Raw genomic sequence first — 27,779 nt, forward strand, 5'->3', positions numbered from 1 at the left:
AATAAAAACCAAACCAACTATAAAATATTATTTAATTTCAGCTGCCAAGACAAACTTTTTTCCATTTTCATTTAGTTCATGGAGTTTAATGGAATCTGTGTGTGTGTGTGTGTGTGTGTGTGTGTGTGTAAGTGTGCATTAAAAATACTGTATATATGTGTGTATATATAAATAATATAAGTATGATTTTGTGCATATGAGGGTTTGTGTATGAGATTGTGTGTGTGTGTGTGTACACTAGTTAGATTGTCGAACTATAACCCATAATTTCTTAGTGAATCATAGATCTCCATGGTAACACTGGAACATCTGAGAACAAAAGTGGCCCTTATTGAAAAACAGAAAGTGCTTGACATTTACCGAACGCAAGGTAACCAGGACAAGCAACAGTAACACATTACACAGAGACAAAGAAAGAAAAAGGGCCATTCATTTCGTTTTCACATTAGTGTTATTTTTTCTTGATGTAGACAATATCACACAGTGATAATTCAGAGACAGAAAGAGAGAAAGAAAGCAATAAACAAGCATCTTGTGAACGAACCACAGTGTTACTCACTTCAAATTCACCGCAAAAACCACATGTACAAAAATAGAGCAACTCTCCCAAAGTCCTTCAAACTGACCCACATCTACAATTCACCAACACTGGATCAACATTCATTGTGTCCGTCTGAGGACGAAAATGCTTTAAAACAGGCAAAAACAAACATTCCATTTAATAATATAATCAAAATTTATAATAATAATAATAATAAAACAGCATAACTTGATCGTCGGTATTCTTAAGCATTCTTTGTCATTGAATGGTATAAACATTCAGCATTCGTCCGTCTCTTTGTAAACGACGGTAAGTTTTTGACGTAATCAGCAAGCCATGCCAACCAGGGACCAGGGAACAGGCATCATGTGATCAAGACCCAGAATGCAATGGGGCCTGACGTCACATGAGGAGCGGGAATGCACAACAGCCAAATCCACAAACAGTGCGAAACAACTGGACGTCCAGGACTTCACGCTCAGTCTGGCTCTTGCATGACACATGCATGATAATTAGGGCGAAGTCAGTCTTGCGTTCCTCCATTTAGTTTGTCAAGATGCATTTTTTACATGAGCCTGAGAATGAAAGATTCAGTGTTTTTCAAAAGAGAAGAGCAACTGGCGCCCAAAATGCAAATAAGTGGGTGGAGCCCATATGCAAACCAGCAGGCAGAGTGGAATGCAACTAAGTGGGCGGAGCCTGAATTCAAACCAGTGGGTGCAGTCTGAATGCAAATAAGTGGGTGGAGCCCATATGCAAATCAATGGCAAAGTATGAATGCAAATCGAAGGGTGGAGTCCGAATGCAAATAAGTGGGTGGAGTTTGAAAGAAACATGCAATGTTCACTGTTCTTCTTGCTCTTCATCCTCCACATCGTCTTCATCGAGTGAGACGATGCCAGACGAAGCCACATCTGATACCTTCCTCCGTGTGGAATATTCTGACGGAAGGCAGACTCCGCCCCTGCATTCCTTACAAGGCATGTCCTCTTCTTCGAACGTCTCGGAAAATGTTTCCAAGCAGCAGGGGGAGTTGCCTCGTCTGTGCCCCGCCCTGTGTAGGCGGGCTAACAGCAGCTCCTCCCCTCCCTGAAGAGCACTGAGTATCTTGGCGGTGATGTCGGAGGCAGACGTGTCCGTGTGACTCCCGAGATCCCGAAGCAATGGGTGTCTCTCGTCCAAACTGCACATGCTGGAGCAGAGCGTGTCCGACGGTGACCCCGGTGACCCCACGGGAGGTGAAAGGTCACCGCCCACACCGCTCTCCACCTCACACAGGCCACGCCCCCGCCCCCGCAGGTGAGCCCGACACACCTGAGTGTGCAGGAGATGCCGCAGGTAATGAGGGTACGAGGACAGATCTGTGAGGAGACCAGAGGTGCATTAGAATCACTGCAACAAATCAGTACTTAAGTCAAGGATATTTACTTATTTTTTACTGGAAAACAAGATTAATTTAGATCCCAGGAAACACATTAAGAGAAAATTGTCAGTCTGAATGCATAAATGTAAAGGTAAATGTAGAGAAGCAACATAAAGACAGATAAATCTATTTTGAGTGTGTTTTTCCTCACCCACCGGCAAATAGTTTTTTTGTTTGTTTTAACCTCATTAAAAAAAATTATAATTATAATTAAAATAAAATGTTTGTGTAATCTGTGAATATATAATACAGCAAAAAACAAATAAATAAAGTATATATGACTACAACAGGAAAAATAAAATATCTGCAAAATATGCATATATTTTTATAATTAAAAGTTTAATTATGAAAGCATTTTATATGAAATATGAAAATATATATGCGTGTGTGTGTAATTTTTATGTATCTGTTCATTCATTTACTTATTAATTATAAATACATTTTGTAAATATATTTTTTTATAAATTATACACAAACACACACACACATACACATATATACACGTAATTAATCATTAATATTATCAATAATAACGGTTATTTACTGTATGTGTGTGTGTGTATGTATATATGTATATATATATATATATTAGGGGTGTAACGGTACGTGTATTCATACCGGACCGTTTCGGTACAGGGCTTTCGGTACGGTGCACGTGTGTACCGAATGACCGAATGCAATATTGTGTTTCCAAACGAACATATGAAGTGGTGGAAGTCTCCGCGTTCAGCGCAAGTCCCGCCCTGCAGCTGATTCTGAGGCCGGTGACACACTGGCTGCGTGGCGTGAGCGTGGCGTTTCTGCTGCGTGTCAGTAGCGTGACGGCTGCTTCGCATTTTCTGTGTCTTTACACACCAGAATCGTGCCTGACGCGGCGCTGTAGGTGACATAGAGGGAGGCCGCCGACAGACCAGGATCTAGGGTGACCACCTGCTAATAAGCCCAAGGGGGGACAAGGGGTACGTTTCTGAGGGACAATGTGGGACACCCCATGGGCAGACTCACTGATAGTGGTTTACCCATTTCTAGCACATACCACCTTACATGGTATATTAATAATGCCCTATTCCCCTAAACATGTGTAATTGCTGATGTATGCTCATGACAGAATTGACAGATGCACTTTGTCTGAAAAAAATATTTTTTAAAAATATTAAATAAATATTTTTTAAAAGTATATTCAAATAGAAAACTATTATTTTAAGTTGTAATAATGTTTCACAATATTACTGTTTTTTCTGTATTTTTGATCAAATAAATGCAGGCTTGATGAGCAGAAGAAACTTCTTTCAAAAACATTAAAAATAGTAATGTTTCCAAACTTTTGGTCTGTACTGTATATATATATATATATATATATATATATATGCAAACTCTAGCTGTACATGAGATGAGCAGCTTCACTCCGTCCACTATCTCTCTACAGTCTGACGGAGAAGAACACATTAAACTTGCAGTAGAAATGAATGCTGGGATATCAAATAGCACCAGAGAGCAAAACGAGAGAGAAAGAGAAAGAGAGAGAGATGTTTTCTAATTGAAAGTAGGGCACTAGGACAGTAATGTCTGAGCTGCGATTCTACGTTCAGTTTGACGGGGAGAGAAAACGAAAAATAGATAAAAGAAAGAACGAATATAAAGAGAAGCTGCAATTAGATCTGTGCTGACAAAAGAATAATGTTTTGAGAAAAAGAATGTGTAATGACTAACTTCACATGCTTATTAATAAATACATAATATCTATCTATAATTATAAAATAATTACAGCTATATCAATCTCTCTAATTATATGAATAAATAATGAATGCATTTATATAATAGAAATACAAATATATTTAACAGACAGCATAGAATTATTATAATATCAATTTATACAATGATTTCTAGTACTTTTATATTGTAATTTATTATAACATATGAAATAAATAATATTATTTAAATAAATAACTGAATGGGAAATTTCTAAATAAATGCAAAACACATGCACAGTATACTGACACACAACAACCGCATCAACAGACAAAATCACCATTTCAGACCTTAACCCCTTCATACCCTATATTTTATAATGATTAAAGTAGATGCTATAATTCAAATCAAACATGAATAATACTGAAAATTAATAGCAACTTGGTGCATCATTAAAGAAATGAAGAATCGGTTTTATAATGTGTGTGTGTGTGTGTGTGTGTACCTGTGCTCTGTGTAACAGGCTCGTTTGCAGGTAGAAAATCTTCATCATAAGAATCGTCGTTCGACTCGTCACCATCCACTGAAGACCAGGCGCGAAGCTTTGCCTCCGCGATGGCAAACTGCTCTGCCACTCCTGATATAAAGAGACAAAACAATACTTCACACATCATATCTACATCAGATTTACACTGGATCACACACTACAGTCATTTGATCAAATGTAGCAGAAGGTGTGATGCGTCGCCGTGGATACAGGATGACTGAGTTCTTATTGGCTGGCACACAGAGGCCATGTTTGATTGACAGGTCATTTGAAATGCAGCATTACCTAGATGTGCAGTAATGATGATGAGGACATCACAGCAGTGTCCTCGATGAGACAGGAAGTGACCTCACACACACACACACACACAGTTCTGTTCAGACACATTCACATGCAGTGTGTGGTGACTGGGTTAGAGAACCAATTAGCTAATTAAAGCTCTCTCTCCATGTCTTAATTTATTGACAGGACACGGTTTTATTTTTTATTTATCTGCATACAGTGAAAAATTGCAATATATGTACAATAAAATAAAGTAAAAATAGTAAAAGCTGAGATATAAACAATTAAAATATGGGGGGAAAAAATTAATGTTTTAATAAATAATATTTTAAATAAATAAAACTGCAAATAAAAACTATGAAATTAAATACAATAAAGCAAAGTGATTAAAATCTCAGTAAGGGCAAAACTAAATTAAATTAAAAAGAATTTAAATAAAACAAATCAAAATAATTTATATATATATATATATATAGTAATTGAGCAGAACTTCTTTGAAAAAGGAAAGATCTTGAGCATGAACCAGTGTGTAAATTAGCAATTAATGAATTAAAAAAAAATAAAAAAATAAAAAAGGGTTTAAACAATTTGGGTGCAAAAATGCAAGAATAACCAGAGTATTACAGTTTTTCTTAATCGTTTTAACAATTCTCCAATTCTCAATGATCTGAATACTTTCGAATCGTTCTTTGCAGTTTGTAGGTTTTCATTTATTTTATACAAATAACAAATCATGTAAATAATTCTCAAAACAATGTGCACAAAAATCTGAAAAAAATGGTTACCATTTGCCCAAACGCAAGAAACAAAACTCTGTAATTTATCATTCTATCAAATAAACATGGTATATCATATATGGCCCAAAACTGATAACTTTAAAAAAAAAATAACAACCACAATATATAATACAAAACATGTATTTTCATTATCATATTTGTGCATTTCCAGCTGAATGCATTTTATAATCAAGAGAACACAGCTTTAGATTTGATGTTAATATTTAATTTTAATAAATGCATTAGTATAAAAAAAAATTACAGTGCTTCATTTTGCATAAAAAATTGAACTGTTTGGATAAATAAGTTTGTGTTTGGATGGCAGTGCTAATTGGAAAAACAAGTGTCAAATTGATTGAGAAACTGATAATAATAAAGAAAAATAATAAAGATCCCCATCATTGGTTGGTCTTTGCTTGCATTACTTCATCGATTCATCCTTCCATTCATCTTTTACCCTTAGCTGAGGGCTTGGTCAGCAAACACACACACACACAGAGTTTTGGCAAATTTCCTAAAGTTCAATTTTATCCACAGAGTCACCGAAAGAGTGTTTCTGCAGGACGGACAGTACACACACGTTCACAAGGACATTCACAAACCTTAGCTTTAAGTTAACAATCCTCTCTCTCTCTCTCTCTCTCTCTCTCTCTCTCTCTCTCACACACACACACACACACACACACACACACACACACACACACACACACACACACACACACACACACACACACACACACACACACACACACACACACACACACACACACACACACACACACACACACACACACAGAAACAAAAATACTTGAATACTTAGTCACTGTATGAAAAAGACAGAGAGAGAGGTGAATGAATTCCTCTCAGGTTCGGGCCATAAATCGTCATGTCGTTGCAGGAAAACCGCTTCGTCACTCGTCACACCAAGAGCAACAGAAAGTACCCTTCAGAGGACAGACGGGCCTCTTGGGAAAGGTCAGAGGTCAGATGGGAATCGTTTAAAGAATTGTAAAGGACGCAGAATCGTTAAGCGAACATGAACCGATTCCTCATGAGCTCGATCATTAATCTGATTACTCATTAAAGGAACAGGCTCTCAAGAGTTATTTCTACTTCAATCAGACTGTGTTGTGTGGTTTGTTAACGAGGTCAATGCAACATGATTATTTATGGTCTCGTTTTTCCTTCATCGATAAAGTTTATACATTTGAAAGATGTTTTTATCCAAGGCACCTTTAAGGAATTCATTTGATCCGTTCATGCATTCAGTAAAAAAATCAAACGCATGACTCTGGTGCCATGCTTTAGGTTTGAAGAAGCATTACATTTTAATATAGGAAAAATAAATAAAATGCAATAAAATAAATACAGTTTCAATAGATACAAAACTGCAAATGAAAGAAACAAACAAACAGAAGAAAAAAGAAAAAAAAGGCATGGATGGGAAAAACTCATGAGCTTGATTTGCTGGTCAGTTATTAAAAATAACAAAAAACAAATAAAATACAACATAAAAGCAATATAAATTAAAATGTAAATGAGTGCAAAACTGCAATAAAGAACAATAAAAAATATTTTAAAAAAAAAATCCCAAATGTATCCCACACTTAGTTATTCAGTTAAAAAAGGAGCGCTATTCTTTTTTGGATTTTTCAGTGTGATCAACATTTCTCACACTATTTCTATAAAAAAAATTAAATAAATTGGAATAGTGCGCAAGTACGTAAATTGGGATGCACTGAGAAGAAAGGACGTAAAACAGTATTTACAGGTTTTCAAACAGCCGTTTAGATTTTTGCATTTTATATGATGTTTATCAAACACCACCAAATACTTAAGTACTTTATATTAATCTTCAAACCTTATTAACACGTACATATTTTCACTTTTTAATTTGAACTAAAACGGTTCAAAACAGGACTGTTTGGCTTTTCACAACATGCCGTTTCTGACTAGTAGAAGGAAATCATCAAAAATATGCAAACGATTAATTATGATTAATCGAATTCAAAATAAAAGTTTTTGTTCACATAATATATTCATGTGTGTACGGTGTATATTTAAATGCAAACAAATGCATGTATATATTTAAGAAAAAAATATGTTATGTTTATATAATAAATATATTTATATAATATAAACTTTATATGAATATAAATATAAACATGTAAATATTAATGTATGCACGTGTAATTATATACATAATAAATATAAACGTACATATATAATGTGAACAAAAACTTTTATTTTGGATGCAATCAATCGCAATTAATCATTGCCCAGCACTATTTTTATTTATTTATTATTATGCAAGTAAAGAATGTTACAATGTTTACAAATACAGAATCCCATGTAACAAACATATAACATACAGATAAAAAAAACATAGGCTAAGTGACAATATTTACAAATGCCAAACAATGAATCACTTGGACCAAAAAACGTACAATATTACAAGTGCATTCCGATGAGCTCATGTAATTGCATTGTGTATGCGTGCGTGCGTGTGTGTGTGTGTGTGTGTGTGTGTGTGTGCACATGTAGGGGTGGGGGATGAAGCATTCAAATGCCTCTTTAATACCTTCACATACCTACACTACAGCGGTCACTGACCTGCAGCGAATCGTGCCTCCTGCTCGCCCTCGGACAGATGCGAGTACGATGTGAGGTGTGACTCGAGGGCGATGGGTGTGTCGGTAGGTTTACACCAGCCCTTCCACTCGATCAGGTGAGCCACGCGGCCCTGGGCCATCGCTGTGGGCTTTGTCACATGATCTTTGACCACCTGCGAGAAACCTGAACACACACACACACACACACACACAGGGGTCAGTCACTCGAATGCTGCATAATACATTAGGAATAATCCAGGTCACGCTGTCAATCAGAACTCGTCACGTGCAATAAAAGCATGTGTGTGTGTGTGTTTACCGTGAAGATCTAGTGAGCTGTGATCTCTTGTATTCACAGTGTGTGTGTGTGTGTGTGTGTGAGGGTCATGTTTTGTGATCTCAATGGAGACGCTTCATGTTCATATATTGTTATTTGCCATCACTGCTGTACCTTTTATTACAGCATTAAATTACTGTGTTAACTATTGACAAGGTTTTTAAAAAGGTGCATTACCTACGAAAGGAACTTTTGGCTAACATTAAAACTAATCGGCATGAAATTAATGCATTTTAACTACTGAAGGTTACGAAAAAATACATCCCCTGCAACAGCAGCTTAAAATAAACTAAATAGATATTTGACTATTGAACAATCAGCATTACATTACTGCATTTTAACGACTGATAAGATTCTAAAAAGGTGCATATAATATAATAATAATGTAACGTATAACAGCAGCTTAAAAAAAAAACAAAAAAAAAAAAACGATTTGACTGTTGGTTAACATTAACAACAATTATTTTAATCAGCATTAAAATACTGTGTTTGTACCATTGACTTTTTTTGGTCTAAAATAAACTAGATATTTGACTATTGGTTAACATGAAATTAAACCAGCATTAAAATTACCGTTAAATATTAATTATTTTGTATTTGAAAAAAAATAAAATAAATAAATGCATCACTGACAACAGCAGCCTAAAATATACTAAATAAATGTGTGACTATTGGTTAACATGAACATGAATCAGTATCCCACGAGGTCTAAATCGAAACAATTTTCACTCAGAAACTGCAAATATGAAATTTTGAAGCAGAAAAACTGAAGTGCATATCTGTTTTATTAAAGTTACTTTGTTATTGCATTCATTTTGGAGGCTGTGCAACTGAATTATATTTTGATTACAGATTACAAACAAAGACATTGTTAATAGCAAATATTCCTGTAAATAAACATGCACATATTTAAATAAATATGCAAGCAGTAATGTTTGGGTGTAGGATCCCAATTGTTGTCAATTTACTCAAAAGGTCAGTGAGACTGCGATCTTTACCGTGGAGTGAAGATCTGGCCAGCGCTGCGATCTCTTGAATGGTGAGAGCTCGTCTGGATTTAGGTAACATGTCGCTGCCGTCCTCAACATTTACCTGAGAGGAGAAGATAAAACACTTTAAAGAGAAAAAGCTTTAAAGAGGAGGTTAACTTCAAATGGCTTCATTTCATTAACAAAAACAGTTTTTCCTTTCTGCATTTATTTTCTTCTCTGGTTTGCTTCCTAATCTATCTGTCTAATAATTCTGGCATGTAATATTATTAATATTGTTGATGCATTCTCTTGGATAAAAGCCCCTGCAAAAATGCATAAATGTATATGCAATTCAGTTTTAGTTGGTTTGTTGTATCAGCTTCACATGGCAGATTCAACAAAATAAATACAATTATAATAAATACAAATATTTAATGAAATTCAGCTTAATTAATAAAAGATACATTTTGTATGTACACAGCAAAATAGTTTTGAAATCGGTGATATTTCAATGAGATACTATGATTGTTTTATTTCTTAAATTTTAGTAATTTTGTCGTGTCTTTTTGCTTTTATTTATATTTTTATTATAGTTTTAGTTAATTTAGCACATCAAGTTAAACAGATTTAGCTTTGTAAACTAGCTGAAATACTTCATTTAATCACAGTTCAAATTTATTTGATTTCATTTCAATTAACAAAAATGTTAGATGGTTTTAGTTAACTGTAATAACCCTCAAGTCTCAGTGATCTTCTGGTCTGTAAATATGGCTCTGGTTTCTCCTTCAGTGTGCGTCTGTGGGATGGTTTCTGCTGTTTTCTGGTCCAGCAGATGCATCTGATCATTTAAAGCAACATCACATTCACATCCTCACCACACATGGTTTGAGAAACCATAAACGGCGCTGCACTTACACACTCAACTTCAAGGCTTAGTAATGTGAAACCTCTTATACTGAGAACTAGTAACAGGTTGTTGATATTTCAGCAAAATCTTGGCCTAGAAGTGACAATCCCTCAAGAGCAAAGCTGGATTCTAAGACCTTCGTGTCTCATCAGTACATCGTGCATGAGGTTAGAGTGTGTGCGTGTGTATGTAAGGTCACTTGTGTTTCTGTGTCTTTAATAACCACAGGGGAGGCATGCGATGTGCACCTGGTGTGTATGAAACCTCCTCAGTATGTATGAGTTTACTCACGAGGGTAAATGCATTAGCTGACGCGTCATGGAACAGTTAGTGGAGCGGACGGCAGAATAACAACAGATAGGTATTGAATTAAAAAGCATTCGTGCGCCGTCCCCTAGAGCTCTTGACATGCACGCTGATAATTCCCTACATGAGCTGGAGGAAATAACAATAGCATTGCAGTCTACACACACACAGAGCGCGTCACCTACTGCCCTACTGAACACTGAGATTCAGTCCCTTAAGAGCTCAAGCCCAGGAGAACGGCGTAAATTCAATGAGCTTCGTACAGCAGGACTCTGTTACAGGAGCTTTGCCATTTTACAGACGTCTCGTTTAATAAAACTACAGCTGATGACCTCAATAGCACAATGACATCGACCACAGCCCTGACACTCACTACAATAGAATAGAATGCAGAACTTCTGTGCAATAGAACAGAAAATGCCAATCTAGCCTAGATGGAGAAATATAGTTAGAAATATATAGAGAAAATAGTTGCAGAGTGGAATAGAATAGAATACAATAGAAGGACTGCAGTGCAGTAATAACAGTCTAGAACACATTTTGAGAATAGATGAGTACAGTGGAGTATAACAGAACAGTGGAATGGAATAGAATTTAATTGAATAGAATAGAATAGAAGGACCACAGTGCAATAGAAAACAACAGTTTAGAATAGATTGAGAATAAATGAGTACAGTTGAGTATAATAGAATAGAATAGAATTGAATATAATTGAATTGAATAGAAGAATAGAACAGAAGGACCACAGTGCAGTAGAAGATAACCATTTAGAATAGATTTCGACAATAGATGAGTAAAGTGGAGTATAATAAAACAGTGGAAGGGAATAGAATAGAATTGAATGGAAGAATAGAATTGAAAAGAAGGACTGCAGTGTAGTAGAAAATAACAGTCTAGAATAGATTGAGAATAGATGAGTAAAGTGGAGTATAATAAAACAGTGTAAGGGAATAGAATAGAATAGAATAGAACAGAAGGACTGCAGTGCAGTAGAAAACAACAGTTTAGAATAGATTTTGAGAATAGATGAGTACAGTGGAGTATAATAAAACAGTGGAAGGTAATAGAATAAAATAGAATAGAAGGACTGCAGTCTCTCCTTGAACTGTCACCTTATCGTGGTGGAGAGGTTTGAGTACCCGAATGATCCTGGGAGCTATGTTGTCTGGGGCTATATGCCCCTGGTAGGGTCTCCCAAGGCAAACAGGTCCTTGGTGACGGGCCAGACTAAGAACAGTTCACAAACCCCTTATGTTAACAAACACAGCAAGGACCGAGACGTCACCCGGCATGGCGCAGCCGGGGCCCCACCCTGGAGCCTGGCCCGGGGTTGGGGCTCGTATGCGAGCGCCTGGTGGCCGGGCCTCCCCCCATGGGGTCCAGCCGGGCTCAGCCCAAAGGAGTGACGTGGGGCCGCCCTCCTGTGGGCTCACCACCTGCAGGAGGGAGCGTAAGGGGCCGGTGCATAGTGGATCAGGCGACAGTCGAAGGCGAGACCCCCGACGACCCGATCTCTGGACACGGAATCTGGCTTTAGGGACGTGGAATGTCACCTCGTTGGCGGGGAAGGAGCCTGAGCTTGTGCAGGAGGTCGAGAGGTACCGACTAGAGATAGTCGGGCTCACCTCCACGCACAGCTTGGGCTCTGGAACCACACTTCTTGAGAGAGGCTGGACTCTCTACCACTCTGGAGTTGCCCATGGTGAGAGGCGGAGGGCTGGAGTGGGTTTGCTTATAGCCCACCAGCTCAGCCGCCATGTGTTGGAGTTCACCCCGGTGAACGAGAGGGTCGCTTCCCTGCGCCTTCGAGTCGGGTATAGGTCTCTCAGTGTTGTTTGTGCCTACGGGCCGAATGGCAGTGCGGACTACCCGGCCCTCTTGGTGTCTCTGGGAGGGGTGCTGGAAAGTGCTCCGACGGGAAACTCCATCGTTCTACTGGGGGACTTCAACGCCCGCGTGGGCAGTGACAGTGACACCTGGAGGGGCGTGATTGGGAGGAACGGCCCCCCTGACCTGAACCCGAGCCGGTGGTGAACCTGAACCCGAACCCGTTGGTGGACACCAGAAGTAAGGGATGCCGTCAAGCTGAAGAAGGAGTCCTATCGGGCCTGGATGGCTTGTGGGACTCCGGAGGCAGCTGACAGGTACCGGCAGGCCAAGCAGACTGCAGCCCGGGTAGTCATGTAGGCAAAAAAAATTGGGCCTGGGAGGAGTTCGGTGAGGCCATGGAGAAAGACTATCAGTTGGCCTCGAAAAGGTTCTGGCAAACCGTTCGACGCCTCAGGATGGGGAAGCAGTGCCCTACCAACACTGTTTACAGTGGAGATGGGCACCTGTTGACCTCAACTGGAGATATCGTCAGGTGGTGGAAGGAATACTTCGAGGATCTCCTCAATCCCACCGACTTGTCTTCCGTTGAGGAAGCAGTGGCTGGGGACAAGGAGGAGGACTCGTCCATCACCCGGGCTGAAGTCATCGAGGTAGTTAAAAAGCTCCTCGGTGGCAGGGCATTGGGGGTGGATGAGATCCGCCCTGAGTACCTCAAGTCTCTGGATGTTGTGGGGCTGTCTTGGCTGACACGCCTCTGCAACGTCGCATGGCGGTTGAGGACAGTACCTCTGGACTGGCAGACCGGGGTGGTGGTCCCTCTTTTCAAGAAGGGGGACCAGAGAGTGTGTTCCAACTATAGGGGGATCACACTTCTCAGCCTCCCCGGGAATTTCTATGCCAGGGTACTGGAGAGGAGCATTCGGCCGAAAGTGGAACCTCGGATTCAGGAGGAACAGTGTGGTTTTCGTCCCGGTCGTGGAACACTGGACCAGCTCTATACCCTTTCCAGGGTGCTGGAGGGTGCATGGGAGTTTGCCCAACCAGTCCAAATATATTTTGTGGATTTGAAGAAGGCATTCGACCGTGTTCCTCACGGCATCCTGTGGAGGGTGCTCTGGGAGTATGGGGTCGGCGGCCCCATGCTTAGGGCTGTTCGGTCCTTGTACGACCAGAGCAAGAGCTTGGTTCGCATTGCCGGCAGTAAGTCAGACCTGTTCCCGGTGCATGCTGGACTCCGGCAGGGCTGCCCTTTGTCACCGGTTCTGTTCATAATTTTTATGGACAGAATTTCTAGGCAAAGCCAAGGGCCGGAGAGTGTCCGGTTTGGGGACCATACGATTTCGTCGCTGCTTTTTGCGGATGATGTTGTCGTGTTGGCCTCCTCAGACCAGGACCTTCAGCATGCACTGGGACGGTTTGCAGCCGAGTGTAAAGCGGCTGGGATGAGAATCAGCACCTCCAAGTCCGAGGCCATGGTTCTCAGTCGGAAAAGGGTGGATTGACCACTCCAGGTTGGTGGAGAGTTCCTGCCTCAAGTGGAGGAGTTCAGGTATCGTGGGCTCTTGTTCGTGAGTGAGGGAAGGATGGAACGGGAGATTGACAGACGGATCGGTGCAGCTTCTGCAGTAATGCGGTCGCTGTACCGGTCTGTCGTGGTGAAGAAGGAGCTGAGCTGTAAGGCAAAGCTCTCGATTTACCAGTCAATCTACGTTCCTACTCTCACCTATGGTCACGAGCTGTGGGTCATGACCGAAAGGACAAGATCCCGGATACAGGCGGCCGAAATGAGCTTTCTCCATAGGGTGGCTGGGCGCTCCCTTAGAGATAGGGTGAGAAGCTCGTTCACTCGGGAGGAGCTCAGAGTAGAGCCGCTGCTCCTCCACATCGAGAGGAGCCAGCTGAGGTTGCTCGGGAATCTATTTCGGATGCCTCCTGGACGCCTTCCCAGGGATGTGGTCCAGGCAGGTCCCACCAGGAGGAGGCCCCGGGGAAGACCTAGGACACGCTGGAGGGACTATGTCTCCCGGCTGGCCTGGGAACGCCTCGGGGTTCCCCCGGAAGAGCTGGAGGAAGTGGCTAGGGAGAGGGAAGTCTGGGCATCTCTGCTTAGACTGTTGCCCCCGCGACCCGGCCCCGGATAAGCGGAAGATGATGGATGGATGGACTGCAAGAAAATAAGTAGAAAATAACAGTTTTAAATAAATTTTGAGAATAAATGAGTACAGTGGAGTATAATAGAACAGTGGAATAGAATGCAGAATGTCATTACATTAGAAAAGAGCATGTCAGTCTAGCCTACATGGAGAAAATAGTAGTAGAGCAGAATAAAATGAACCTGAGCTGAATAAAATGGAATAGAATAGAATTACCACAGGGCAATTATAGTCTAGAATAGAAGGTGAGAATATATGAGTGCAGTGAGGTATAATAGAACAGTGGAACAAACAGAACAGTATAGAATAGAATAAAATAGATGTAGAACTACAGTGCAGCATAAAAAGAACATGCCAATCTAGCCTATATGGAGAAAATAGTAGCAGAGTGGAATAAAATAAACCAGAGCTGAATAGAATAGAATAGAATAGAATAGAATAGAATAGAATAGAATAGAAATGACTGCAGTGCAGCAGAACCTAAATTAATAGTCTAGAATAGATGGAGATTATACGAGTAGAATAGATAAAAATTTAAAAGAGCAGAAAATAAGACCAAATGACGAGAATAGAGTAGAATATGACAGAATACAATCAAATAGAACAGATTAGAAGAACCTCTGTTTCTAGTGCAGAAGAACAGAAAATGAACAGAGTAGAAAACAGCAGCAGACTACAATGAAGTAAACCAAAGCAGAAAATAATAGATTTGAAGACGACACTAGAATAGGAAGACTGTAGTACAGTAGAAACAATCCAGAGGATAATATATATAATAATAATAATAGTAATATATAAAAATTACAAACAATAATTCTGTGCAGTAAATCAGAAAAAGTCAGCCTTGATTAGATGGACAGGAGTACAGTAGAAAGGAATAGAAAACAACTGACCAGATTAGCCTAGATGACTAAAAACACAATAGAACAGAAGGATTTCAGTGCTCCTAGAATAGAAGAACAGTAGAATCAAACAGAATATAATATAATAAAACTAAGGAAGAATGGAACGGAATAGAACAGATCAAAGTAGACTACATCAAATCACAACAGACTACTCTCCTCTAGGACAGTGTCAGACTGAATCTTGACTTCTCTATTTCCATGCAAAACAACCCTCTGAGCAGACACACACACACACAGGTTTCACAACAACAAACAGACAGTAATTAAACATGAGCACTTTGAACAGGAGCCTCATCCTTCAGTCTGTCTGCGAGGCTGGATAACACACACATCTCATCATAAGAGCGACAGACAGCGATCGACGGCATTCCCAAACACACACACACACAGACTGAGCAGTGATACCGGCTCTCCGCTCGCTCCACACAGGAACAAAAGCTTCTCTATGGAGTCTGTCGTCAGAGGCATGCCACGTCGCGCTCGCACCTCGTTATTCCACTGGAGCTTAGAAGGAAATGAGCATTTCTATAGCAACCAGTCACCATGGAACGATTTCTCCAAGGTTACGGCGGGCTGGATGCTGGATGACGTCACATGCAGCACGTTTGATCAGGGTTACTGTGGCTCTCTCTCTCATTAACACACACACAGCCTTTCCAGCATTACACACACACACACACACATTCCCCATCATGACACCTGTCTCTCTCTCACGAGACCCACAATTGCTGCTGCTGAGATCTCCCTGTGTTTGAGCATCATCGTACAGTTTATATTTGATGTACTGTAGAATTTATTCTTTATAACAATGGCGTCTTTTTTTGCTAGTTTTTATTATTTTTTATTTCAGTTTGAGTTATTTTGGTATTATTTCCTTTGCAACTAGCTGAAACAAAATCAGTTTAAGTTTTAAAAGATTTTATTTCATTCCATGTTTATTTAAAGTAATCATTTTTCAGTAGTTTTAGTTCTAGTTTTAGTTTCCAGTAATAGCCCAGATCTGTGGTTCTAGTGGGTTGTAGGTATGGTAAGAAAAGAAAATGCTAAAAACAACACTAAATACACATAATTAATACATTTGTAATTAAATAAAAACTTAATTTAAATACAAAATTAATATAAAAATAAAATTCATAAATATTTATATTTATTTGTGTGTGTGTGTGTGTATATATATATATATAAATTTATATATATATATATATATATATATATATATATATATATTTATATATATATATATATATATATATATAATTACATAAATGCATACTTGATATATAATAAATGAAACTTAGTGTAATAAATTTGAACTATATGAAATATAAAGAATGACATTAAAATAAAAATTAAAAAAAAAATTACATTTATTATTAATATAAATTTAAATTATGATAGAATAAATATTTTTTTAAACAAATTTTTAATAAATTAATTGCTTTCATTGAAAACAACGCCTACACAATAGAGAAAGCTCTGACAGAAATAAACAAATATGAATTAGTGTATACATTAACGCATGCAACAAATGTAACATTTAGATTTAGTTAATATTTTCCCAGCTTAACTGAAATGAGTTCCAATTTCCCAAAACTGAAATTCATAGTATTACGAGTTGCATCGTACACTTGATTTTTTTTCCACCAGATAATTCGAGCAGATCAGTGTCACAAATGACCTAAAGTCAAAGGATTCGGAAAAACACATCAGTGCAGCAATGCCATGGATTCCGTTCGAAAAACCACATTAAGAAATAATTACTTAATACTCAGAATATGACTCATGAATGATTAGAAAACTAACTAGTGAACATTTAATGAAACTCAGAGCGAGGAACCGAGTCTAGTGCAATTGGCCCTCTAACGAGTTGGATGATCGGGTTAATTAGGTCATTATCAAGCCAAGGAAAGCTGAGAAAATCATTTTCTGCTCAGAACACAGAGTCAAAAACTCCTAATCAGTTCCGATCTGACAGAAAAAGTGCTCAACAGCGTTTTGCTTTCTTCAGGCCACTGCGCAGCCACAAGTGAGGACGTCTGAAGACCGCTAACCACATAATGATGACAGAAATAGCTTGTGAATGGCAGGCCTTGGAGCGAGACGGAAGAAGCAGGATCCGTGGCCCACTTTCTAATAACACAGGGCTTCTGCAGAGTTTAGAAAATCAAATTTAAGAGTTTTTAAGACTTGCAAAATTAATACCGAATGCCATTACAGAACAAACCCATATAATCCCAAATTAAATCAAGTATCTCAAATTCTTTCACTGGTTTAAAAACTCAATATGCATTTTATCTAATATTTACACACACACACATACATATATATATATATATTAGGGGTGTAACGATACGCGTATTCGTATTGAACCGTTCGGTACGAGGCTTTCGGTTCGGTACGCGCTACGCATTATGGACCGAACGGTTCGTTGGACTAATTAATTATATTAGGAAAATAAAAAAAAATTGTGAAATATAAATGATATGCGTTCAACAAGGTAGCCCAATAACCCAAACGACGTAACAGGCAACGCCCCTGACACCCCCGAAGAAGAAAAAAACTCCAACTTATATGTTTATGTTAGGCTACTCAGTCAGGCGCTCGCTCACTCAGTAATACACGCTGAAGGCTCGTTGCAAAATGGCCAATCCGTTTAAATAGAAGATCCTCCAATAACCAACAGGTCTGGTGTTTGGGTGCACTTTGGATTCCCTGTAAGCTATAATGGTGATGGCAAGAGAGTGGTGGATAAGAAAAACAACGATATGTTGCATCTAGGGTACACCAGCGGGAATACAAAAAAAAAAAAAAAAAACCCCACCAGCAGGGAATACTTGAAACATGTCAACTCATTTACGCCGACATCACCTTAGTGTGTTAGTATCTGGGAAAAGACGGAAAAAAGGAGAAATATACACGCATGAAAACTATCCCCGCAGCATTTAGACATTTCCAACGGATTCAAACAGGGCAAAAGACATCACCACGGCGATTGAGGCTACATTTACGTTATAGCCGCGGATATGAGACCTTACTATTTACCATTCATTCTATCATCACCATTATAGCTTACAGGGAATCCAAAGTGCACACAAAACACCAGACCTGTTGGTTATTGGAGGATCTTCTATTTCTGGTCTGTTAAACGCATTAGCCATTTTGCAACAAGCCTTCAGCGCGTACTGAGTGAGCGAGCGCCTGACTCTGTAGTGGAAAACGTAGGTTTTAAGAACATGCTTAATGTAATTGAGCCCCGTTACAATATTCCTTCACGAGCCCATTTCAGACAGACCGTAATTCCTGCTTTGTTCCAAAAAACATAAGCCCTATAGAGAACCAATTGAGTAAAAACACACTCAATATAAAGAGTTATAGAGTTCCATATAAAAAGTTACATCTTTGTATTTGTTCATAACTAATATAACATTTTCATTTTTTTTTATAGGAGCTGTTTTTGTTTTATACAGTATGCTGCTAAGAAAACACCATAGAAGATGGGTAAAGAATAGCTCCATCATTGTTCAATGTAAAAAAAAAAAAAAACATACTTTGTTAGTTTTAATAAATAAAACATTTTTTAAAAATCAAGGAAATTTATCTGCCAATTTTTTCTTTTTGCTGTATCTAAAACGTACCGAACCGAACCGTGACACCAGTGTATTGTATCGAACCGAACCGTGAATTTTGTGAACCGTTACACCCCTAATATATATATATGAAATTGGTTTCTGTTCTCATATATAAATACACATGAAGTAGAGATTTGTCAATATTGATTTCACTTATATGGTAATGTGTTGCTGAAGAAAGGCATTAATAAACTAATAAAATCTGTGTGTTAAATAATGATTTTAATCTCTCTTTTCTTTCCCCCAGAGTTTACAGTGATTTTAATGCCAGATTTTTACAAAAATACAAATAACCAGGAAAAAAGAATTTTAATCGATCAAGACCAAAAATACACTGGGACTCTTATTTTGAAATGTATCTTATCTGACATTTTTGATTGCTCATTCAAAAAGATGAAAAATATGGGATCCAAAATACCAATATGAAAAAAGATTTTATACATATTAAGGGACTTTTAAATAATAAACAAGCCCAAAATATACCAGGACTCTTATTTTGAAATGTATATGCTTTACTGCTTAAGCTGCTCCTTCAAATTGATAAGGAATATGGGAACCAAAACACAAATAATAGGCAAACTAATAAGACTATATGCATATTAAGGGACTTTTTCAATAATAAACAAGCCTAAAATACACAGACTCTTATTTTGAAATGGCTAAGCTTTGCTAGTTCTGACTGCTCGATCAAACTGGGAACTAAAATACGAACAGTAACCAAACTAAAAAAAGGTTTTATTCATAATAATGGACGTTTAAATGAAAAACAAGCCCAAAATACATAAGGACTCTTATTTTTAAATTGCTATGCTTTACTACTTCCAGCAGCTCAAAGAGGAGAAATGTATGAACAAAAATACCAATAATAAAAAAGGTTATGCATAATGACATATTTTTACATCATAAACAAGACCAAGATACACAAGGACTCTTATTTTGAAATGTATGATTTGACTTTGAAATATTTCCTTAAGATCACGATTAATCAAATCCAAAATAAAAGATTGTTTACAAAATATATGTGTGTACTGCATATATTTATTATGTGGCCTATAAATACACACACATGCATGTATATATTTCAGAAAAATATATTGTTTATACATGACATTTATTTATATATTTAATATAAATAATGTGAATATAAATATATACATATATATATATATATATATATATATATGTTAATATTTTCAAAATATATACTGTATGTGTCTGTATTTCTATATTCATAATAGATAAACAGTACACAAATATACTGTCTAAACGAAAACTTATTTTGGATGGGATTAATCATGATTAATCGTTTGACAGCACTAATTATTAATTTTATCAAGCAACGCAAACCCGTTTCTTGATTTGAAACAATATTACAAGCAGAAACTAAGAAATACATTTTTCTATTATTTATTTTGTTCAGGAAAAATAATGGTCTGGCTTTAAACTTGAAAGAAATAAAGATTTGACATTTATCGTGATAATGATCGATACTGACGGATACAATAGCGATTATAATCACCTAGCCATACCAGAGAGTGACAAAATTAATAGCCAATGTTTAATTTTGTGTGAACTGTCCCTTTAAGAGTTTTTTTTAGGGGGAGGCAGAAACGCTGTGAGAGGAGAGGAAGGGAACGTTGTGAAGTAAAAATGGACATGGAACAGATTGAGAGGAAACTTTGGCACCTTGAGGAAACGGTCCGAGCGCCCAAATGTTGCGCCCAGGCCGTGCGCCAAACTGGTCCGTGTGTTGCCCAAGAGCACCAGGTCAGAGCAGGAACTCCTCGGGCTCCAGTCCACACGCAACCTGTCACCTGCCACTGTTTGGGGAAGAGAGGATGAGCGACTCACTACTGCCACCCGCTGCCCTGGAGACCAAACCCTGCTGCAGGACAGCCATACATCTGACCGCTATTATATACAGAGATCTTAGAATATATTATATATACATTACATATATTAAGAAATTATTTAATTTAAATCATTAATTTAGAAAAAAGTTAATGGATTTATATAAATAGGGTGACCAGATGTTTTCATTTTTAAAAAAAATAGTTTTAATTAAGATAAAAACAAAACTGAGCATTCTCCTATAACACAAATATACACAATACAAATCCGCATTTATTGCACATATTTATTGTAAAAATAGTATTTTGGTCCATAACATATCTGATTGCTACTGGTCTATTGTATAAATAAAAAGGAATATGAATTATTATTTAAAAATATTACCATATAATTAAATTACAATATTAAATTACAAAATATAAAATGTGCATTATGAATAATGAATTTTACTACTTACAATATTAATACTACATTGCTCAAATTTTATTTATGTACATATATATATATATATATATATATATATATATTCTTTCAGTGCAATTTAGGTTGAATTTATTCCAATTTATTCAATAAGAATCAGGGTCATCTGGTCTCTCTAATGCTTCTCTAAAGCTCTCGTGCATCAACATGCAGTCAAGATGCAACATTTATACAACCTACACGGCCAGTGCTGTGCTTTCTCTGAATGTCTATTACACACAAACATGCAGAAATGATCTAGAAAACTCTAAACTGACGGACTGGCTTGATGCATCCGATGCATCAGTCAATAGTGCATCAGTTTATTTGGATGAAAAATTTGTCTTTTCTTTCACTTCATGCACCAGGCTTTCCTGACGCCTAATCCTGATCGACTCGGCACACGGATCGAGGCTTAACCAGCACAACTTCACCGAAGACATCACTTCATAATGTGAAAAATATCACAATATCAAATGCAATTGTTTACACAAATGTCTTGAAATGTGACCTGAGTGTGTTTTCATGAGATCGACTCTAAAACTCTCACGATGTCTCTCTGAAATGAGAGCGAGATCACAAACCTGTTTCTGATAACATTGAGGCTGATATGATCTACAATAACAGCAGCGGGACTCCTCTGCGGGAAATCAACAGGAGCGTTTAGTTCTAGCTGAGTGACCCACAAACAAATCAAACACAGCACAGAGGTCTTCAGCAGTAAATACTCCAATCCAGTCCATCTGATCGATAGAGAGGAGCTCAGCGAAGCGCTCGACTCTGCATCCTTGTCCTGAAACTGTCCCGAAAACATCCCCTGACCTCAGCAGAAGTTATAAAGCATGGTCAGATCTGATGTAATCTCAGCTTGACACGCTTATGCTTTGAGAAGTCAATTTAAGAAAAAAAAAAAGACAAGGAGAGAAAAACCAACCTGTTATAATATATATATTTATAATAATAAAAAATAACATCTTGTGAAATGAAAGGTTCCTCAAGAAACCATTGATGCCAATAAAGAACATTTATTGTAAGTGTACTGTAATTCTTTACGGATGACTGGCAAAACAATTAAATTAATACGAGAATATATGAATTAATATATATTATTAATAGCATTATAGTTTTTAGTAAATCATTTTTTTATTTACATGTCATCATAAACTATATATTTATTGTAAAAACATTAAAATAAAATTAGTATTAAAGTTTTTTTAAAGATTAATGTTATTTCGAAAATATTTGATTGCTATTGGACATTGTATAAATAACATTAAATATACATCAACAATATAAATATAGAATTCTATTATTTATTATATGTGAATATTTATTTTATATACAATACTAATATTACATTAATTCAAATATTACAATATTTACACATTTAGTTTATTTACATCTTTTGTAAAACTAATTTTGTAAAACTAATCAAAATAAAAATTCTAATTATCATAAATGTGTGTCTGAATCAGATTTTTTAAATTCTTTTTTTAAATCAGTTCATAAAAAAAAAAAAAAAAAATCAAGCTATCTGATTGCAATGGGATATTATAAAAATAAATATTAAGTATATCAGCAATATATATATATATATATATATATATATATATATATATATATATATATATATATATTGTGCATTATGTAAAAATGTAATTAATATTACAATATGAATTATATTGTGCCATATTATATTGATTAAAATATTAAGATATTAAAATATTAAATTAAATATGTAAATATATATAATTATAATTTAAAAAAATGTAACAATTTTCACTAAAGAATTTAATGTGAAATGCAGCTTTTTGTATTGACAAAAAAATATTATATATATATATATTTATATATATTTTTTTTTATATATATATATCATTTGTAAGTATCTTTAGACTTAAAAAACATATTCCACTCCTCCTTTTTGCCACGTTTATGGAACAAACAAGGAAACAAATCTGACCTACTATAATCATATTGGGGTTTGTAAAGTTATGCAATAAAAACAATTTTTTAAATGTTGGTTCTCCAAAGTACCTTTCAGTGATGTTATGCTTGTTCCTCAGTATGAAAAACATTTTAACCATCTAGAGAACATTTTCCATTTTAAAGAACCCAAAAAAGATTCCATGGATTTTGAAGGTGTTTCACATTACACCATCAATGCCAATTGACAACCCTGTAAATGTTGTGAAACGTGATCAGTTCTCGTTCCCGTCTGAAGCCAAACCTTAACTGGCTCATTTATCAGCAATTAACAGGACAAGGCTCACGCTCCGGTATCCTGATGATACCTCATTAATAATTACAGCACCAGATTAACACATGATTTGTGTGCATGGTGAAAATAAATCTGAGGCCATTTGTTCGTGACTCTCAGAGTGGAAAGGCAATGGATTTATTTTTTTCCGTCTTCACTTCATGTACAGAAACTGAGGAAAAACATGGACATTCTTCATGATGGAAGTGTATGGGTGTTTATATGGACACCTGGCCTTGCTCCCTTTGAGAAAAATACTTAAAAACGGTTTGAATTCTCAGAAACCTCATTTTTCAAACGTACATATAACATTTAATTGCAATGCAATTTTCAACAATTTTGGAATAAAATAGGAGGCCAATTTAATACGGAGCATTGCATGCATTTTAAACACACACGATTAGACTAATATATTTTCTCAATTATTATAATTTGACAAATAACTGCTTGGTTGGAAATTATGCATTACATTTTTTGGTAAAACTTTAAAATAATGTTCTTTAACATTACTTCACAATAATAAAGAAAAAACTTCTAAATCATTTATTAGTGTTAATGTTAATTGCTAAACATTTATACTTAAAACATTTTGGATGTGATTAATCGTGATTCATTTACCATTATGTAATAAGTCTTTGTTGACATTATACATGTATGTTTACAAGTATTTTATATACACACATTATATATTTTAAAAATATTTACATTTATATAATTTATATGATATATAAAAATTTAATATATAAATACATTTTTCTTAAATATGTGTGTGTATTTATATATGCATAATAAATATACACAATACACATACATGTATAATGTAAACAAAGACTTATATTTTAGATGCGATTAACCGCAATTAATCGCGATTAATCGTTTGACCGCACTACTAAAGATATAATGTGTAGTGTAGATTACACTAACATTAGGCTGTTTTTAGCCGTATACCATGGAGTGGTTTCACTCTCGCCGCTATACAACTAAATAAATAATTGAATTCGCAGGATGATTGTGCATCAGCGATCTCACAAGCTGACGATATACGATGATATGACTAGTGTTGGAGTATCGCCCAACACTACTGCACACTGTACATTTAGCATCGCCTCCAGCGCAGAACGCAACCCGAGCCGAGGATGAAGCGTGTGATGAGGGAGCGCTGTTGGTTAATGCAGATGCATGCAGAATGTCCTATCAGTGTCTCTGAAGCGTGCAAATCTGCCATGATCGCTGAAAACCAACGCATGCATGCACTCGCCAGCGAGAGAAAGCCTGCAGCTTGTGCACATCTCTCTCTCTCTCTCTAAGAGGTGTGTGTGGGCTGCAGTCGGACTCGGGTTTCACATACAACGCTCTAATGCCAGTTGTTTTTCATGCTCGGAGGAGAACAGAGCGTGCGATTCTCACCTACTGGTGTTCTGGACGCGGCGCAGCCCATAATTAGGTAATTAGGCGACCAAACGCGAACTGTGAACTGATTTGAGCCGCATGCATGCTAAGAGACAGCAGAAGCGCTTGCGTAGGCTTCTCTCCATCTCTATTCCTCTCTTGCTGCTCTCACAAACAATCAGTGTGCGCTAGTCTGACAATTCCAGTCCTGCGCTGAAGAAAAACCGGCCGGATGCTTTTCTCCCAAACACACACACACACACACACAGACTAAACCGGCGATTCTCCCAGGTGCAAATGGTTTAAACTGTTGTGCATTTCCATATTGCATTTCTGCAAACACAAACACACTAAAAACATCTGTTCGCCTCAAATATGCAGACTAAACCAGCGTTTCTCCCAAATGAAAGGCGCTTTAACTGATGTTTTCCACACATATATGGACTAAACCAACTGTTTTTCTTTTAAAAGCTAATTAAAATTATGGTTTAGAGTCTATAAAGCATCAGTTCTTCCAGATGCAAATGGCTTAAACTGTTGTTCTCCACACATATATGGACTACATTTCTGCAAACACACTAAAAAGTTGTTCACCACAAATAGACACTAAACCAGTATTTCTCAGAATGCAGATGAATTCAACTGGTTATTTTAGATACATATGAACAAAACCAGCTTTTCTACCAAATGCAAAGGGTTTTAGTTGTTGTGTTCCACACGTACATGGACTAAACTACGGTTTATCAAACACAAATGCACAAAATATTGTTCAGTCCAAATATATGGACTAAAACGGCTTTCTTCCATTCAAATATGGACTAAAACAACTATTTTCCAGTTAAAAACAAGAAAACTGATGCTTTTAAACATTTACAGACTAAACAATTGGATTCTTTCAGATGCATATGGTTTACAATGTTGTGTTCCGCATATATGGACTATACTGCATTTCTGCAAACACACTCAAAATAACTGTTCGCCACAGTTATACAGACTAAACCACCTTTTCTCCAAATGCAAACAGTCTAAATCGTGGTTCTTCCAAATAAATATGAACAGTTTTTCTCCCAAATGCAAAGACTACAATAAACTGTTGTTGGTGACATTTATACATGACCAACATTTCTGACCAGCAGACCTCAGCATGTTAGGTCGGGCCACACCTGCAGCACCACCATCACACTCAACACTGGTGTACCACAGGGCTATGTGCTGAGCCCATTCCTCTTCTCCATCTACACCCACTACTGCAGGCCTGTGCATGGATTCATCTACATCATTAAGTTTGCAGATGACACAATGGTGATTGGCCTCAGAGACAACACTATTGATGACATCCAGAGAAAACATGGTCTATGACGAGTTTGCGGCATTCTTAAGGACTCCTCTCACCCTGACCATAGACTGTTTAACCTCCTGCCCTCCAGGAGTTGATTCAGGAGTCTCCTGACAAGGACCAGCAGACTCAGGAAAATTATGTCCATAGTACTGCCTTATCTTTACATTTATTGTACATTTTGAAACATATTGTAAACACTGTGTGTGTATCCTGTACTCACTGCTTATTGCACTTCTGGATAGATGTTAACTGCATATCGTTGCTTTGTACCTTACATGTGCAATGACAATAAAGTTTAATCTAATCTAATACTGCCTTTCTTCCAGACACATATGGACTAAACTAACTTAAAATGACACTCCCAGACATATACAAAGGTTTTCCCAAATACAACAGATTAAACCAGCGTTTCCCCAAAATATGAACAAAACCAGCTTTTCTCCCAGATGTGTGGACTATATAGACTTGTTTGCTAAACTGCCTTTCTAACAGACACATATCAACAAAACCAACTAGTTCAACAGTTCTTAAGCAGCCAACCTGATGCTCTCTCAAACATATAAAGACTAAACTGTGGGTTTTCCCAGACACATACAGACAAAAACCTGCTGTTCTTTACAGGCACAGACTCCTTTTCTAGAAAACGGACTAAACTGCCAACCATATAGGTCAAAATTATTATTATTTTTCTTCTTTTATGTCAAAAAGCATTAGGATATTAGGTAAAGATCTTGTTCCATAAAGATATTTTGTAAATTTCCTACTGTAGATATATCAAAACTTAATTTTAGATTAATAATATGCATTGCTAAGAATTAATTTGAACAACTTTAAAGATGATTTTCTCAATATTTAGATTTTTTTGCTCCCTCAGATTCCAGATTTTCAAATAGTTGTATCTCAGACATATATTGTCCTCCTAACAAACCACACATCAATGGAGAGATCATTTATTCAGCTTTCAGATATTGAAATAATTTACCATTATAACTGGTTTTGGGTCACATAAGCCACTGAACATCTGTTCTACTAAATATAGCTTCATATTAAATATAGCTACAAATATATAGCTCCGATATATAGCTACATATTATATAGCTGTTATGCAGATGTGTATACAGAGCAGCTGTTCTCCACACATTAACAGCCTAAACCAGCTGTTTTCAGAACAAATAGCTACAGGCTGATCGTCCTTGACCGCGACTAAGAGAATCACCAAAGAATCTGACATCACACTGAAACACCGTTTAGTTCAATCATAACATATCTGGTATATAATATATATATATATATATATATATATATATATATATATAGCCTATAGAGAGAGAGAGAGAGAGAATCTCACTTCTAGAGGGGTGGATGGACAGCGCTTCTCTCCTCTCATTGGCGTCTCCCGCGGCTCGGTTCCGTTCAAACACACACCGGATCCGGTCCGCGGTGAGCTGGAGGCACTGGAGGCTGAGAAACACATGCGGAAACCAGCTTTATAAGCGAGCCGCGGGATGCGCAATGAGCTATGATTGGACAGATCCTGCGCTGACCCCGCCCACAGCATCTTGATGGAACGCGT

At 37.1% G+C, this 27,779-nt stretch overlaps 1 protein-coding gene across 4 annotated transcripts; it reads right to left on the minus strand.

The window, feature by feature from the left end:
• Positions 1 to 432: 432 nt before the first annotated feature.
• On the minus strand, positions 433 to 27,779 carry LOC132107665 (protein FAM131A-like). 4 transcript variants are annotated; one of them, XM_059513783.1, is made up of 6 exons: positions 24,886 to 25,000; positions 20,595 to 20,728; positions 9,206 to 9,299; positions 7,872 to 8,054; positions 4,159 to 4,290; positions 433 to 1,902 (listed from the first exon to the last, which is right to left on the minus strand). In XM_059513783.1, the coding sequence occupies exons 1-6, from the start codon at positions 24,914 to 24,916 to the stop codon at positions 1,385 to 1,387; spliced, it is 1,092 nt and encodes a 363-aa protein (XP_059369766.1). In that variant the 5' UTR covers positions 24,917 to 25,000; the 3' UTR covers positions 433 to 1,384. The 4 variants fall into 4 exon arrangements, with proteins under 4 accessions (XP_059369766.1, XP_059369765.1, XP_059369768.1 ...); XM_059513782.1 differs by lacking the exons at positions 20,595 to 20,728; positions 24,886 to 25,000 and adding an exon at positions 27,555 to 27,779; XM_059513785.1 differs by lacking the exon at positions 20,595 to 20,728 and having other exon boundaries at positions 24,886 to 24,997.

This window comes from Carassius carassius, chromosome 28 (genome assembly GCF_963082965.1).
Source record: "Carassius carassius chromosome 28, fCarCar2.1, whole genome shotgun sequence".
Classification (NCBI taxonomy): domain Eukaryota; kingdom Metazoa; phylum Chordata; class Actinopteri; order Cypriniformes; family Cyprinidae; genus Carassius; species Carassius carassius.

Excerpts from the sequence above, each read along its gene's own strand:
- LOC132107665 (XM_059513782.1), bottom strand. The coding sequence starts at position 27,764 with ATGCTGTGGGCGGGGTCAGCGCAGGATCTGTCCAATCATAGCTCATTG. Across the intron at positions 9,300-27,554 it reads GTCCATCCACCCCTCTAGAA|GTAAATGTTGAGGACGGCAG; the intron begins GTGAGATTCTCT and ends TTCTCCTCTCAG. Across the intron at positions 4,291-7,871 it reads GGAGGCACGATTCGCTGCAG|GAGTGGCAGAGCAGTTTGCC; the intron begins GTCAGTGACCGC and ends TCTTTATATCAG.